Source organism: Schistocerca piceifrons, chromosome 4 (assembly GCF_021461385.2).
Source record: "Schistocerca piceifrons isolate TAMUIC-IGC-003096 chromosome 4, iqSchPice1.1, whole genome shotgun sequence".
NCBI classification, from domain to species: Eukaryota; Metazoa; Arthropoda; class Insecta; order Orthoptera; family Acrididae; genus Schistocerca; species Schistocerca piceifrons.
The window spans coordinates 177196201-177212620 of record NC_060141.1 but is presented as its reverse complement, the minus strand read 5'-3'; the positions used below and the strand labels follow the sequence as shown (position 1 = coordinate 177212620).

The window sequence follows — 16420 nt, the reverse complement described above, 5'->3', positions numbered from 1 at the left end:
ATGTCCACTTTTTTCTAAGTACCAAAAATAGAAAACTTATAAATAGACTCTTAATTTTGCTTTTTTAGGTACTTGATACTGTGATAGGGCAAGGTACCAATCATGCTCGATGAGGGGGTCCTCGAGAAAATTTTGTTGGGAACCCATGCGCTAAACAACCCAGCATCCCACAGTAAAGCAGAATGTATACTCATTAATCACGCCTAACGTCTGTAACGATACCGACACTGCCCTTGGAATTTCTGGTTACCGGTATTGGCAGTCCTCCAGTGACCAGCTCAATAGGAACTTGACTTTGGTTATCGATTACTTTCTTGTACCAGGTACAGACACAAAAGCAGGAGGCTGTCAATAGGAAGTCCGAAACAACTCCCCTATAGACGGCGCATACATTCATACATTCTGCTTCTTGGGTCTAGGAAATTTTTGTCTCAATCCCCGTATTCTCCAGACATGGCACCCAGTGGCTCTCTGCTTGGAGCAGGAAGACCACTGCCTAACAGGGATTTCCACAGCGACGATGAGGTTATAACTTGCAACGATGTAGCGACACTCCAGCGCAGTGATACATCGACATGCCAGCTTGGATCGACTGCGCAGCCACATTGTACTTCTTTGCGGCCGATCAACGTCTCTGGCGCCTATGTATCTGTGGCGGTATGCGCAGTGGCGCGGTCCGCGAGTTTAAATTGTTGGAGCGTTAATCTTTCGCCTCACTCTAAAGATGGTTGAACGATATACAGACGAAATACTGGAAGAAGTTGAATTTATGCGGATGCGCACCCGAAATTTAATAGCGTAGTCTGGGTAATTTACGCACCAAGACTTACGCTGTCTCAAGACACATACATAATTTCTGATTTCAGTACTTGACTTCCTGCGTTAGACGTTTAATGCAAAATTGTACATCTTATTGAGCAGATTACGAAACCATTGCATTTTTTAAAAAATTCTGGCAGTATTCACATTTAAATCTTGGGCACGATACATTTTCAAACTCAGTGACATAAAAATGCTAGCCACCCGCCCCGGCTTCGTACAGGTAGCACTAACAAGGAAACTTTACCAACTTTACCTCTTATTTCATGGAGAAAAAAAACTCATGCCAGTTATGAGTCCCAGATATCGATTTGGGCCATAATCATCCAGATAGTTTGCATTATGACCTTCTGAAAGTACAGCTTTTAAACTTCGAACAACAGTTGTGTTTCCTTTGGATTTTAAAGCTGGCATTATTAAAGTGATGCACATCTGCAGGAGATGCTCTGCGGCAATGTGATTGACATGGTCAAATTGTAAGGCGAAAATCATTAACCTCATTTCATAATAATTCTTCAGTTGCTTAAGTTTGTTCATTTCGATTTTGAGGCATCTATACAGGGCGAATGTTAATAAAAGCGATAAACTGCAGGGATGGTTTCCTGACTAGGAAAAAGGTCTACATCTACATCGACATTTATACTCCGTAAGCCACCCAACGGTGTGTGGCGGAGGGCACTTTATGTGCCACTGTCATTACCTCCCTTTCCTGTTCCAGTCGCGTATGGTTCGCGGGAAGAACGACTGCCGGAAAGCCTCCGTGCGCCCTCGAATCTCTCTAGTTTTACATTCGTGATATCATCGGGAGGGATAAGTCGGGGGAAGCAATATATTCGATAACCTCATCCAAAAACGCACTCTCTCGAAACCTGACAGCAAGCTACACCGCGATGCAGAGCGTCTCTCTTGCAGAGTCTGCCACTTGAGTTTGCTAAACATCTCCGTAATGCTATCACGCTTACCAAATAACCCTGTGACGAAACGCGTCGCTCTTCTTTGGATCTTCTCTATCTCCTTTGTCAACCCGACCTGGTACGGATCCCACACTGATGAGCAATACTCAAGTACAGGTCGAACGAGTGTCCTACGAACACGTGTCCGGAAATGGACGGTGTGTGTGGAACAACAACAAATCGTCCCGGAACACAGCGCAGAGCTGTATCGCATCCACGTCACAACAGATGTTCACAGTGGCCTCCATGACTTCTGGGAAAGGTTGCTTGTCGGTAAAGAGGACGATGTCAGAGATCCCTTAATTGTGATGGTATGGCGCTGAAACCATCGATCATATCCTTCCCGTAGAGGGAAATCCGCTGCTGATAATCCTTGCACTCATTTTAGGTGATAGGGATAGTTGTTATACAGGATATACATAATCGTACCTTGGCTTACACCATGTCGGCGAGCCACTTGCTTGGAGCTTGTACTAGGGTTTATCTCAGTATACTGTAGAAACTACAGTCCGCCGCTTCCTTGTACTTTCGTCTGGCAAAGGACCCAAAAGGGGCTTCAAATGTTGTGTGATGTGGTTGGTGTCTGTAAGAGTACATGTTGTGGTATAGCCGTGCTATCTATCAACAGTTTACATCTACTTGCCTTACATATACACCATCTTGGCTTGTTGCCGACGTGAACACCGGACCATTCCGCAGCTTGCTACACGCTCCGTCAATCACACCGCCTGCAACGCACAAGAAACACACTGCCGCGTGGTCAGAAGAACTTTCACTAGTTAGCGCCATCTGTCGTGGCAACGATGCATTTCTGGACAGATGTTCATAGAACATTCCATTTCCAGTCAGGAAGCCGTCCCAGGAGTTTGTCGATTTTATTAATGTTCACCCCGGCCCGCCCGGTTAGCCGACCGGTCGAACGCACGGCTTTCTGGAGTGGGAACGAGCGCCTGGTCCCCGGCACGAATCCGCCCGGCGGGCTTGTGTCGAGGTCCGGTGAGCCGGCCAGTCTGTGGATGGTTTTTAGGCGGTTTTCCATCTGCCTCGGCAAATGCGGGCTGGTTCCCCTTACTCCGCCTCAGCTACACTATGTCGGCGTGTGCTGCGCAAACAAGTTCTCCACGTACGCGTGCACCGCCATTACTCTTGCCACGCAAAGATAGAGGTTACACTCGTCTGGTGTGAGACGTTCCCGATAACCCTTGGTTCGGTGTGGGACGGTGGAGAGGTGAAGTGGACTGCGGTAGTCGTCGTGGGGTTGTGGACCACTGCGGCTGCGGCGGGGACGGAGCTTCTCCGTCGTTTCTAGGTCCCCAGTCAACATAAAATACAATACAATGTTTACCACTGTATAGCTCCAGAATGCCAATATGAGAATATCGTGAAAATAGTATTGATCGTACATTTCTGTGAGGTTGAAGTGTCATATACTCATACTATTTATTATTTTTCTAGTAAAATTACATGTATTCTCGAACAACATTTCAAAATACTTGGTCAGATGTGTCCACCCTCCCCGTCCTGAGCGAAGTGGCGCTGTGGTGAGAATACTCGACTCGCATTCGGGTTGACAACGGCTCAAACCCACGTCCGGCCATGCAGATTTAGTTTTTCCGTGATTTCCGTAAATCGCTCCAGACAAATGCCGGGATGGTTCCTTTGAAAGGGCACGGCCGATTTCCTTCCTTGTCCTTATGCAATTCGAGCTTGTGCTCCGTCTCTCATGACCTTGATGTCGACGGGACGTTAAACCCAATCTTCCTTCCTTTCTTTCTTTCTTTTTTCTAGCCTTCAGCTGCAAGCGAGAAGGAGAGCGCTAGTGCAGTACTTCGCTCTCGGATATTACGAGGCTGCAGTGGGGCAGAGCGAGAGACGAACAATCGGTGCTTGCAAAATTTAAAAGCTGTACTTTCAGAGGGCCGTAACTGCGTGCTATCAGAACTATCGCCAAAAATTTTCTTTGCCGGCCGTTGTGACCGAGCGGTTCTAGGCGCCTCAGTCCGGAACCGCGCTGCAGCTAAGGTCGCAGGTTCGAATCCTACCTCGGGCATGGATGTGTTGAAACGTTAGAAAAAATTACGTTATTTGATTTTCAAACAGCTGAGCAAAACTGAACGTACTGAGACATTTCTCTCTTTACTTATTCTGATCATCATTAAACTGACACACAATATTTTTAGCGCAACGCAATCTGACTTTCAATAATCCCCACAAAAGAATGGCCCTGACTAACAATAACGTATACCTTTCATGAATCACTTACCTCACAAAAATCTTCGTTACTTTAACTACTGCAATACAGCGAGCGCCAATACTGCCAGCTAAATAAAAGATTCTAACTACTGAAGGCACTAACTACTGGCTGGTTCAAATGGCTCTGAGCACTATGGGACTCAACTGCTGTGGTCATCAGTCCCCTAGAACTTAGAACTACTTAAACCTAACTAACCTAAGGACATCACACACATCCATGCCCGAGGCAGGATTCGAACCTGCGACCGTAACAGTCGCACCGTTCCTGACTGCGCGCCTAGAACCGCGAGACCACCGCGGCCGGCTACCTAACTACTGATAGGCTTAGTTAGCAAATGAAATATTTTGATAGAGAACAAACAACGCATTTACCTTAATAATGTTCAAAAGTCATCATATATATATCTATCAATTCATGACCTCCACCTTTACCAATTTCCTTTTTCTGGCGGACACACGTCCAGATCGTCCGCTTATAGCAACCTCTCAAAATTCTGGCGTCTCTCTCTCCACATTCACCATTGCTGGCGGCTCACCTCCAGCTGCGCAAAGCTACGCGCTGTTCCCATCCAACTGCCCAACACTACACAAGCGAATATTCCAATAATGAGTCCAACCAGCCACAGACTGCACACAGCACAGTCAATATTTTCATACAGAGCGCTACGTGGCGTTACCAACATAAAAACCTAAAGTGCCTACTTACAGTGTGTGATGTCCTTCGGTTAGTTAGGGTTAAGTAGTTCTAAGTCTAGGGGACTAATGGCCTGATATGTTAATTCCCATACTGCTTAGAGCCAGTTTTTGAAATTTTCGGTCAAGACTGATTGCTGGGGCTGATATCCTGTAAATGTATTTTTTCCTCAAAAAATGAAATCAAGTTGATGGCGTTTCCTTGCAAGTGTCTACAGCAGGACGACGTCTCTAGGCGCTACAGTCTGGAACCGCGCGACCGCTACGGTCGCAGGTTCCAATCCTGCCTCGGGCATGGATGTGTGTGATGTCCTTAGGTTAGCTAGGTTTAAGTAGTTCTAAGTTCTAGGGGACTGATGACCTTAGAAGTTAAGTCCCATAGTGCCCAGAGCCATTTTTGAACGATGTCTCGGGTGTAGCGGTAGTACCGTTAATTATGTATACACTGTAAATTATGTACACAAATCTTCCTCGTGCATCCGTTTATTATATCTTAAATCTGTATCAAAATCCCTACAGTAGTTCCATTGGTGCCATTGCATAAAGGGAAAAAAATGCGGCAGGGGTCTTTAATTTATAACATGCAGTAACGTAACTTTCGAATCTCGCCCCATCTACATCTACATTCTACATTTATACTCCGCAAGCCACCCAACGGTGTGTGGCGGAGGGCACTTTACGTGCCACTGTCATTACCTCCCTTTCCTGTTCCAGTCGCGTATGGTTCGCGGGAAGAACGACTGTCTGAAAGCCTCCGTGCGCGCTCTAATCTCTCTAATTTTACATTCGTGATCTCCTCGGGAGGTATAAGTAGGGGGAAGCAATATATTCGATACCTCATCCAGAAACGCACCCTCTCGAAACCTGGCGAGCAATCTACACCGCGATGCAGAGCGCCTCTCTTGCAGAGTCTGCCACTTGAGTTTATTAAACATCTCAGTAACGCTATCACGGTTACCAAACAATCCTGTGACGAAACGCGCCGCTCTTCTTTGGATCTTCTCTGTCAAACCGATCTGGTACGGATCCCACACTGATGAGCAATACTCAAGTATAGGTCGAACGAGTGTTTTGTAAGCTACCTCCTTTGTTGATGGACTACATTTTCTAAGCACTCTCCCAATGAATCTCAACCTGGTACCCGCCTTACCAACAATTAATTTTATATGATCATTCCACTTCAAATCGTTCCGCACGCATACTCCCAGATATTTTACAGAAGTAACTGCTACCAGTGTTTGTTCCGCTATCATATAATCATACAATAAAGGATCCTTCTTTCTATGTATTCCCAATACATTACATTTGTCTATGTTAAGGGACAGTTGCCACTCCCTGCACCAAGTGCCTATCCGCTGCAGATCTTCCTGCATACATTTTTGACGACGCCTATGTGCTTCGATGCAATGGCAGGACGTGCAACGCCTGCCTAGCAGACTCACCGAGTATGGCGACACCGACGAGGACGGGGAACATGAAGACGGCGAGCGAGGTGCGGTCGTACTCGGTGCCGAGCGCGATGCCGATGGCGCCCGCCACGTGGCACAGGCTGCGGAAGGTGGGGTGCACGTCCGCCATGGCCACCAGCGTCACCCAGACGGCCAGGATGGCCGTGTAGAAGTCGCAGAACTGCAGCACGCCCAGCGGCATCATGCACCACGAGTACACGTCCTCGCCCGCCTCGCACGCGTGGTAGAAGGTCGAGAAGAACATGGTGGCCGTGTAGACGAGCGCCTCGGTCCAGTAGCGGTGCCGGCACGCCACCACGACGGCCGGCGCGAAGAACAGGTTGGACAGCGTCAGCAGCAGCGCCGCCACCAGCAGCTCGCTCGTCGACGTCATGGCCGAGGCGTCGGTGCAGCCCCAGCCGCGGTAGCCGTGCACGCACGCGCACGACGAGAAGATGACGCCGCCGCTCAGGTAGTTGTTGCAGCGGCCGTACTCGCCGCACATGTCCGGGCCGCACGCCTGAGCAGACAGCCGAGAGCCAAAGTCAGTAACAAGAAGAGTGACGGGTAGTATTACTGGAAAGCAAGTGGAGGTCAGACAGACTTGCCACTCTTCGCAGTCGGCGTGGCTCATCGTTGCCCTATTTAGACTTCCACAACACACACAGTTCTTCCTTTTTTAACTTAAATAATGAAATGCACAGTTGTAACAGGTTTTTATATATATCGGTTTCGGTCTAGGATCAGACCATCACCGAGGCCAATTGGTTCAAATGGCTCTGAGCACTATGGGACTTAACATCTGAGGTCATCAGTTCCCTTGAACTTAGAACTACTTAAACCTAACTAACCTAAGGACATCACACACATCCATGCCCGAGGCAGGATTCAAACATGCGACCATAGCGGTCGCGCGGTTCCAGACTGAAGCGCCTAGAACCGCGCGGCCACACTGGTCGGCTCATCGAGTCCAGAAACTATCTCAACTACGCTTGTAACCAATCGGAACATCAGTTATAAGCAACATTAGGAGGTGATAATAAGCGCACACAAGAATCTGAGGCTGACACAACGTTTATGTGACGCATCTACAGCTAATTTTTGTAATGGAACAGTTTACCACGTATAACTGTTGTTCCAACAGCTTAAAAGCATAGCTAAGATCGTTTTCGGACTCGATGATGGTCGGATCCTAGACCGAAATCGAACGTCTTTAATAAAAAAATACGTACACAATTGTGTATTTCATTATGCAGTTTTTAACCTTCATTAAACCTGTACAATATCACCTACACTGAAGATTCTTATTTTTGACTGGAACAGTAGACACCATTGTCTCACAAATACAACAAACTGTTTTTGATATAAGGTCTCTTATGCAAACATCTGTTTTCTCATGTGGCCCAAACTTGTTTCAGCACCTCTGTGCCATCTGGTATTCTCCATTCAGTTCTTATTCTGCATTACTAGGTTACGTGGGACCTTCTGCAGATTGTTGGATAATGGTAGCTTAGCTTCTCATTAGCTTTCGACAATCCTTCAACTGTTACTGAAATGCATACCCAATAAACTACACATATTTTACACCATTTCACTCGTAAATAACTGTGACTGGACACTGCAGCTACATTAACACTGTGTTTTGAAAGGAACAGTGTTATTCACGAGTGACGTTGTCCAAGACATGTGTAGTATTTGTGCGTTTATTCTAACAACAGATCAATGTGCAACTGACGAAGATTTCCAAAATTAGAATTCTGCAATAATGTACAGAGGGTTCTACATAAAGCAATAATGAATAATAATTAAGAATATAATCTCTCAGTCTGTCCAAGGTTTTCGAGAGGTCTCCCTTCCTAGTCATTTCCGGTACTCGTAATACTCTTCCAAAAATTTCCAATTGGGATTCCCACTCGTAGCCTGTTGGTATACAAGGCCCGGAAAGCACGAAGTTCAACTACAGCCCGTTCTGCTCTCAAGAGTGTAAAAGAACACACCGAAGGCAGCTCACACTGAGGCGTTACCATGTCCGATACGATATGCGATGCGGCTGGCGACGCGGCGGAGGAGCAGTCAACATTAGCGGAGCGCATGGAAACATTGTGGAAGCGGCTTAACTGGTTTACACTGGGACGACAGCAGTACGACACCGACACTTAACGTCTTTCGTATCGCCCGGCGTAACATGGAGTGCCGGTCACTCCACGCAACTTGTGTCGTACGGTACACAGGCAGGGAAATTTCAAGTCATCCTATGAAGCAAAGCTACAGCACTCTTTGTGGTTAGTTCATCAGTAAAACTTCCAGTGTAAAAAATTTAAAAAATCACACTGTTCTGGGATTCGCCTTTGTTCTCCGCTATGCAGTCTTTCTCATGCGATTTTGAGGAAACTATTCGATGAAAAACTGATTTTTCCGCACTTATAGTCTGACATCACAGCTTGATCATGAATTGGTTTTCTGTTCGTTATTGCCCATAGTTATTGTGATACTTCGAATTAAAGTAAAACACAACACATATTTTGAAAAATTTGCACTGAAGACTGTGCTCGCCGGCCAGAACACGTGTTGCTGCGTGCGAAATACTGGTAACATATCTAAATTATTTTTAATGGTGGAAGGAGAGAGACACCTCTTTCCATTCTCGAGAAAATACGTGAGATACTGTATATTTGTCGTTGTTCTCGGAGCGGTTGGCCGCTGTGCGCCGCACGCGAGGCCACTGCCTGATGATTTGCGCACTATTGAGCTGCGTCGTGGTTCTCTTCTTCGTATGCTCCCCATGCAAGCCGACGCTGAATATGGAACAACTTACTGAAAAGAAAAGACACAGGGAGTGATTAGTTGACGAAGCAGGATGGGTGTTTTTTTCAGACTTTTCCCTAATCTCAGGAGATTTTATGGCAGTCGTAAAAGAGAATTGAAAGCGAAATTACGTTTACTTATGAATAAGCAGCTGCGCGAAGCCAAGAGGACACGTCGTCTTTTTCCTTATCATCATGGGCTTTTTCCATTTCCTCAAAAACACTGTCTACCACTACACGGGGTTCACCACCCACTGCTACACCACTGACTGCCGATTTACTTCAAACCAGCAACGTTTCTTCAAAATATTCCTCAAACTGAATTATATACCACTCCGCTAGACTGAGCAGTTGTAGAAATACTATCCTACCTTTATCAATTTGGAACGATTACTTACGCATGTACTACAGCGACTGAAGTAACAATGTAGGATGGCGTACCAAAAATTAGCTTTCCAAGGTGAAACTTTTAACGTTGTTCACACACCTTAACCAACTTACCTTACTGTAATGAGTAGCCTCTCGGCGGAAGAAATAGCAAGCAGAAAATTTGTGTCTTGCTTTGTCAGAGTAACTGACAGTAGTTGCTCCAAAAGATGGAAACTGTCTGGACTTCTGGACTCATTCTGTAGAAATCATGGAATATGTGTTCGTGTTAGGGGAGCTCACCAGAAACCACGGATGCTATTTAGAGCACTGTAAGGGTGCACCCAGTACACTTCCCTTTCTTTTACAGTTTCTTCAACTTCAAATAACGACCAGCCACAATAACGTATTCTTCACAAGAGGTGATGGTTGCAAGTGAAACTGAAAGAGAAAAGTGATCCTTGCTGTGTCGTTGCTTGTCGTATGGCGAGCCGCATCGTGCATCTTGCAGCGTATCGTGTCATCCCAGTGGGAACACGTGTGTCGCACCTATAAATGTCGCGTTGCGCGACCTTCACTCCAATGTGTTCTATCATACAGCCTCAGTATGAACCACGCGTCACTCTGCTTTGTTAATAATGTTTAAGAGGATTAGACAGAAATTTAGATTTTCTTAAAAATGCTCATTTTGTAGCAATAAGAAGTTTCATATGGAGAGTGTCCGAGAAGTCTCAGTTTCCCTCTATACTTGGAACAACTGGGCGAATAAAATACTATTCTGTGTCTTATTGGTATCGCAGGTCTGAAGCTAACAAAAACCATTTTTGGTAGAATTGTATTACTTTTTCATTATTGCAGTGTTTCAGTAGTGCAGCCATGGCTGATGTGAGCCGACACAGTTACACTGTTGAGGTACGGTGAGGGGAGAGAGAGAGAGAGAGAGAGAGAGAGAGAGAGAGAGAGAGAGAGAGAGAGTGTATGCGCACCAACGTACACATACAAAACAACCAATGAGAGAAACAATGAGTGCGTTTCGCCGTCGCTTCGACAAGGCAAAACCTTTTAAAGCCATCCAGCTTGTTTGGGAAAAATGTGCTTTTGCTTCAGGCAACATACACCTCTGTCCAAGACATAATCGCCTTCTTTTTGTGCCACGAGTGGAGCATTTTTCATTCTGGTGCCCACTGCATGAGTTGCAATCCCTCTCTTCTCAGGATATGGTCCGGGATGTCGCCGCGGTTACTAATCGGGTTATGGACAATGGAAATTCTTATTTGGAGCGTTGCAAATGCGGTTAAGACTTCAGTTCAAGGGGCAATAGAATCATGGATCACGTGTAGGTAGGCCTACAGTAGGACAGAGCTCCAGCACACTTTGGTATTCAGGTGTGCGAGATACCCGAACAATTTCTAGGCCGCTGGACTGGACGTGCTCCCTGCCGCCGTTGGATAAGCAGCTGCAGCAGCAAGTCCTATACTCCTAGCTCACTCATTCGTTACATAGTTTAATTCTTAATTTCTTTGCGTGTTTTTGGTACTTGCATTGTCTAATTTATAAATTTCTGGCGTATTATAGTATTTGAGAGTTGTAGCATCGCATTTTAGTACCAGAATAGTGTAAAATCGCGTAGTCTCCTTCCGCCGCCGAGCAGTGTGTCAGCAGTGCGCAAGTAGAAGCATTACTGCATTTACTAGGCGATCTTGTATTTTAATAACCGTTTAAATTTTGTGTCGATTTGTTTGCGCTCTCTGTAGATTAGTTCAGACGTTCTTTGCACAACAGTTTTTAGCATGGATAGGGACTGCAACTGCTGTGTTCGGATGCAGGCTGAGTTGGCATCCCTTCGCTCCCAGCTTCAGGCAGTGTTGGCTTCGGTCACACAGCTTGAGGCTGTTGCCAATGGGCATCACTGTAGCGTTCCGGATGGGGGTTTGTCGGGGACGGCCAGCTCGTCCCACGCATCCCCCGATCGGACTACGACTGTGGTTGCCCGGGATACTGCCCGCATTGAGGCTGATCCCTCACCTTTGGTAGAGTGGGAGGTCGTCTCGAGGTGTGGCAGGGGGCGAAAGACATTCCGGAGGGCTGAACGGAAGGCCTCTCCAGTTTGTCTGACGAACCGGTTTCAGGCTCTGTCTCAGGCTGATACTGATCTTCGGCCTGACATGGCTGCTTGTCCTGTTCCAGAGGTTGCCCCTCAGTCTGCAAGATCCGGGCGGTCGCAGAGGGTGGGCTTACTGGTAGTTGGGAGCTCCAACGTCAGGCGCGTAATGGGGCCCCTTAGGGATATGGCAGCAAGAGAGGGGAAGAAAACCAATGTGCACTCCGTGTGCATACCGGGGGGAGTCATTCCAGATGTGGAAAGGGTCCTTCCGGATGCCATGAAGGGTACAGGGTGCACCCATCTGCAGGTGGTCGCTCATGTCGGCACCAGTGATGTGTGTCGCTATGGATCCGAGGAAATCCTCTCTGGCTTCCGGCGGCTATCGGATTTGGTGAAGACTGCCAGTCTCGCTAGCGGGATGAAAGCAGAGCTCACCATCTGCAGCATCGTCGACAGGACTGACTGCGGACCTTTGGTACAGAGCCGGGTGGAGGGTCTGAATTAGAGGCTGAGACGGTTCTGCGACCGTGTGGGCTGCAGATTCCTCGACTTGCGCCATAGGGTGGTGGGGTTTCGGGTTCCGCTGGATAGGTCAGGAGTCCACTACACGCAACAAGCGGCTACACGGGTAGCAGGGGTTGTGTGGCGTAGGCTGGGCGGTTTTTTAGGTTAGATGGCCTTGGGCAAGTACAGAAAGGGCAACAGCTTCAACGGGTGCAGGGCAAAGTCAGGACATGCGGGGACCAAGCAGCAATCGGTATTGTAATTGTAAACTGTCGAAGCTGCGTTGGTAAAGCACCGGTACTTCAAGCGCTGATAGAAAACACCGAAGTTGAAATCGTTATAGGTACAGAAAGCTGGCTGAAGCCAGAGATAAATTATGCCGAAATTTTTACAAAGGTACAGATGGTGTTTAGAAAGGATAGATTGCATGCAACCGGTGGTGGAGTGTTCGTCGCTGTTAGTAGTAGTTTATCCTGTAGTGAAGTAGAAGTGGATAGTTCCTGTGAATTATTATGGGTGAAGGTTACACTCTACAACCGAACTAGGTTAATAATTGGCTCCTTTTACCGACCTCCCGACTCAGCAGCATTAGTGGCAGAACAACTGAGAGAAAATTTGGAACACATTTCACATAAATTTTCTCAGCATGTTATAGTCTTAGGTGGAGATTTCAATTTACCAAATATAGACTGGGACACTCAGATGTTTAGGACGGGTGGTAGGGACAGAGCATCGAGTGACATTATACTGAGTGCACTATCCGAAAATTACCTCGAGCAATTAAACAGAGAACCGACTCGTGGAGATAACATCTTGGACCTACCGATAACAAACAGACCCGAACTTTTCGAATCTGTATGTACAGAACAGGGAATCAGTGATCATAAGGCCGTTGCAGCATCCCTGAATATGGAAGTTAGTAGGAATATAAAAAAAGGGAGGAAGGTTTATCTGTTTAGCAAGAGTAATAGAAGGCAGATTTCAGACTACCTAACAGATCAAAACGAAGATTTCTGTTCCGACACTGACAATGTTGAGTGTTTATGGAAAAAGTTCAAGGCAATCGTAAAATGCGTTTTAGACAGGTACGTGCCGAGTAAAACTGTGAGGGACGGGAAAAACCCACCGTGGTACAACAACAAAGTTAGGAAACTACTGCGAAAGCAAAGAGAGCTTCACTCTAAGTTTAAACGCAGCCAAAACCTCTCAGACAAACAGAAGCAAAACGATGTCAAAGTTAGCGTAAGGAGGGCTATGCGCGAAGCGTTCAGTGAATTCGAAAGTAAAATTCTATGTACCGACTTGACAGAAAATCCTAGGAAGTTCTGGTCTTACGTTAAATCAGTAAGTGGCTCGAAACAGCATATCCAGACACTCCGGGATGATGATGGCATTGAAACAGAGGATGACACGCGTAAAGCTGAAATACTAAACACTTTATTCCAAAGCTGTTTCACAGAGGAAGACCGCACTGCAGTTCCTTCTCTAAATCCTCGCACAAACGAAAAAATGGCTGACATCGAAATAAGTGTCCAAGGAATAGAAAAGCAACTGGAATCACTCAACAGAGGAAAGTCCACTTGACCTGACGCGATACCAATTCGATTCTACACAGAGTACGCGAAAGAACTTGCCCCCCTTCTAACAGCCGTGTACCCCAAGTCTCTAGAGGAACGGAAGGTTCCAAATGATTGGAAAAGAGCACAGGTAGTCCCAGTCTTCAAGAAGGGTCGTCGAGCAGATGCGCAAAACTATAGACCTGTATCTCTGACGTCGATCTGTTGTACAATTTTAGAACATGTTTTTTGCTCGAGTATCATGTCGTTTTTGGAAACCCAGAATCTATTATGTAGGAATCAACATGGATTCCGGAAACAGCGATCGTGTGAGACCCAACTCGCTTTATTTGTTCATGAGACCCAGAAAATATTAAAAAAATGGCTCTGAGTACTATGGGACTCAACTGCTGAGGTCATTAGTCCCCTAGAACTTAGAACTAGTTAAACCTAACTAACCTAAGGACATCACAAACATCCATGCCCGAGGCAGGATTCGAACCTGCGACCGTAGCGGTCTTGCGGTTCCAGACTGCAGTGCCTTTAACCGCACGGCCACTTCGGCCGGCAGAAAATATTAGATACAGGCTCCCAGGTAGATGCTATTTTTCTTGACTTCCGGAAGGCGTTCGATACAGTTCCGCACTGTCGCCTGATAAACAAAGTAAGAGCCTACGGAATATTAGACCAGCTGTGTGGCTGGATTTAAGAGTTTTTAGCAAACAGAACACAGCCATGTTGTTATCAATGGAGAGACATCTACAGACGTTAAAGTAACCCCTGGCGTGCCACAGGGGAGTGTTATGGGACCATTGATTTTCACAATATATATAAATGACCTAGTAGATAGTGTCGGAAGTTCCATGTGGCTTTTCGCGGATGATGCTGTAGTATACAGAGATGTTGCAGTATTAGAAAATTGTAGCGAAATGCAAGAAGATCTGCAGCGGATAGGCACTTGGTGCAGGGAGTGGCAACTGACCCTTAACATAGACAAATGTAATGTATTGCGAATACATAGAAAGAAGGATCCTTTATTGTATGATTATATGATAGCGGAACAAACACTGGTAGCAGTTACTTCTGTAAAATATCTGAGAGTATGCGTGCGGAACGATTTGAAGTGGAATGATCATATAAAATTAATTGTTGGTAAGGCGGGTACCAGGTTGAGATTCATTGGGAGAGTCCTTAGAAAATGTAGTCCATCAACAAAGGAGGTGGCTTACAAAACACTCGTTCGACCTATACTTGAGTATTGCTCATCAGTGTGGGATCCGTACCAGATCGGGTTGACGGAGGAGATAGAGAAGATCCAAAGAAGAGCGGCGCGTTTCGTCACTAGGTTATTTGGTAACCGTGATAGCGTTACGGAGATGTTTAACAAACTCAAGTGGCAGACTCTGCAAGAGAGACGCTCTGCATCGCGGTGTAGCTTGCTCGCCAGGTTTCGAGAGGGTGCGTTTCTGGATGAGGTATCGAATATATTGCTTCCCCCTATTTATACCTCTCGAGGAGATCACGAATGTAAAATTAGAGAGATTAGAGCGCGCACGGAGGCTTTCAGACGGTCGTTCTTCCCGCGAACCATACGCGACTGGAACAGGAAAGGGAGGTAATGACAGTGACACGTAAAGTGCCCTCCACCACACACCGTTGGGTGGCTTGCGGAGTATAAATGTAGATGTAAATGTAGATGTAGACGTGGTTTAACAACGTTATCAGCCCCACTGAAATGACCATTACGAAGCACGGGCGTTACCACGCCAGCCAACTCATTACAGGGAATAATTTGACCTGAAGTTGCTGAACTTCGTTACAAGACTTGCGCACAGAAGTCAGGGTAGCCTATTCGAAGCATAACTCCCGAGATGCCTCTTATGGACGGATTGTTTCGCACAGATCGCTGTGTAAAGCATAATGGTGCGCACACGTATCTGTAGTTTACTTTTTGTAAGTAAGTACACTCATGCACATAAATTAAGGGTTATTGCAGAATGTGGCGCCACACAACGTGGCACTACAGAAAACTGGCGCTAATACCATAGGCACATAGGTAACACACACGACACAGATCTGTAAGTCCACGGTATTGGTGATAAGCTGAGAAAACGTTCCCGAAACACATGTGCTACAAAACGCCTGCGCATGTACCCCGACATCAATATGGGATAGGATCACCATGCACACTTACACAGGCCGCACAGCAGGTTGGCATACTCTGTATCAGATGGTCGAGAAGCTACTGGGGTATAGCCTCCCATTCTTGCACCAATGCCTGTCGGAGCTCCTGAAGTGTCCTAGGGGTGTGAAGGCGTGCAGCGATACATCGACCGAGAGCATCCCAGACGTGCTCAATGGGGTTTAGGTCTGGAGAACAGACAGGCCCCTCCATTCACCTGATATCTTCTGTTTCAAGGTACTCCTCCATGGTGGCAGCTCGATGGGACCGTGCATAATCATTCATGAGGAGGAAGGTGGGACCCACTGCACCCCTGAAAAGGCGGACATACTGGTGCAAAATGACGTCCTGATGCACCTGACCTGTTACAGTTCCTCTGTCAAAGACACGCAGGGGTGTACGTGCACCAATCATAATCCCACCCCACACCATCAAACCACGACCTGCATACAGGTCCCTTTCAGGAACATTAAGGGGTTGGTATGTGGTTCCTGCTTCACGCCAGATGAAAACCCGTGAGAATCACTGTTCAGACTGTAGCTGGACTCGTCTGTGAACATAAACTGGGACAACTGTGCCAATTACCATGTACTGTGTTCTTGACACCAGGCTTTACGGCCTCTCCTGAGACCAGGGGTCAGTGGAATACACCTTGCAGGTCTCCGGCCGAATAAACCATGTCTGTTCAGTCGTCCGTAGACTGCGTGTCTGGAGATAATTGTTCCACTGGCTGCGGTA

The 16420-nt window shown here is 46.7% G+C and overlaps 1 protein-coding gene across 1 annotated transcript in view; it reads right to left on the bottom strand.

The window, feature by feature from the left end:
- LOC124795703 (post-GPI attachment to proteins factor 6) overlaps nucleotides 1-16420 on the bottom strand; it is a 132533-nt gene that overhangs the window by 13512 nt on the left and 102601 nt on the right. The window contains exon 2 of the mRNA XM_047259784.1: nucleotides 6161-6686. Coding sequence (XP_047115740.1) covers nucleotides 6161-6686 — 526 coding nt within the window. The remainder of the gene's footprint in view (nucleotides 1-6160; nucleotides 6687-16420) is intronic.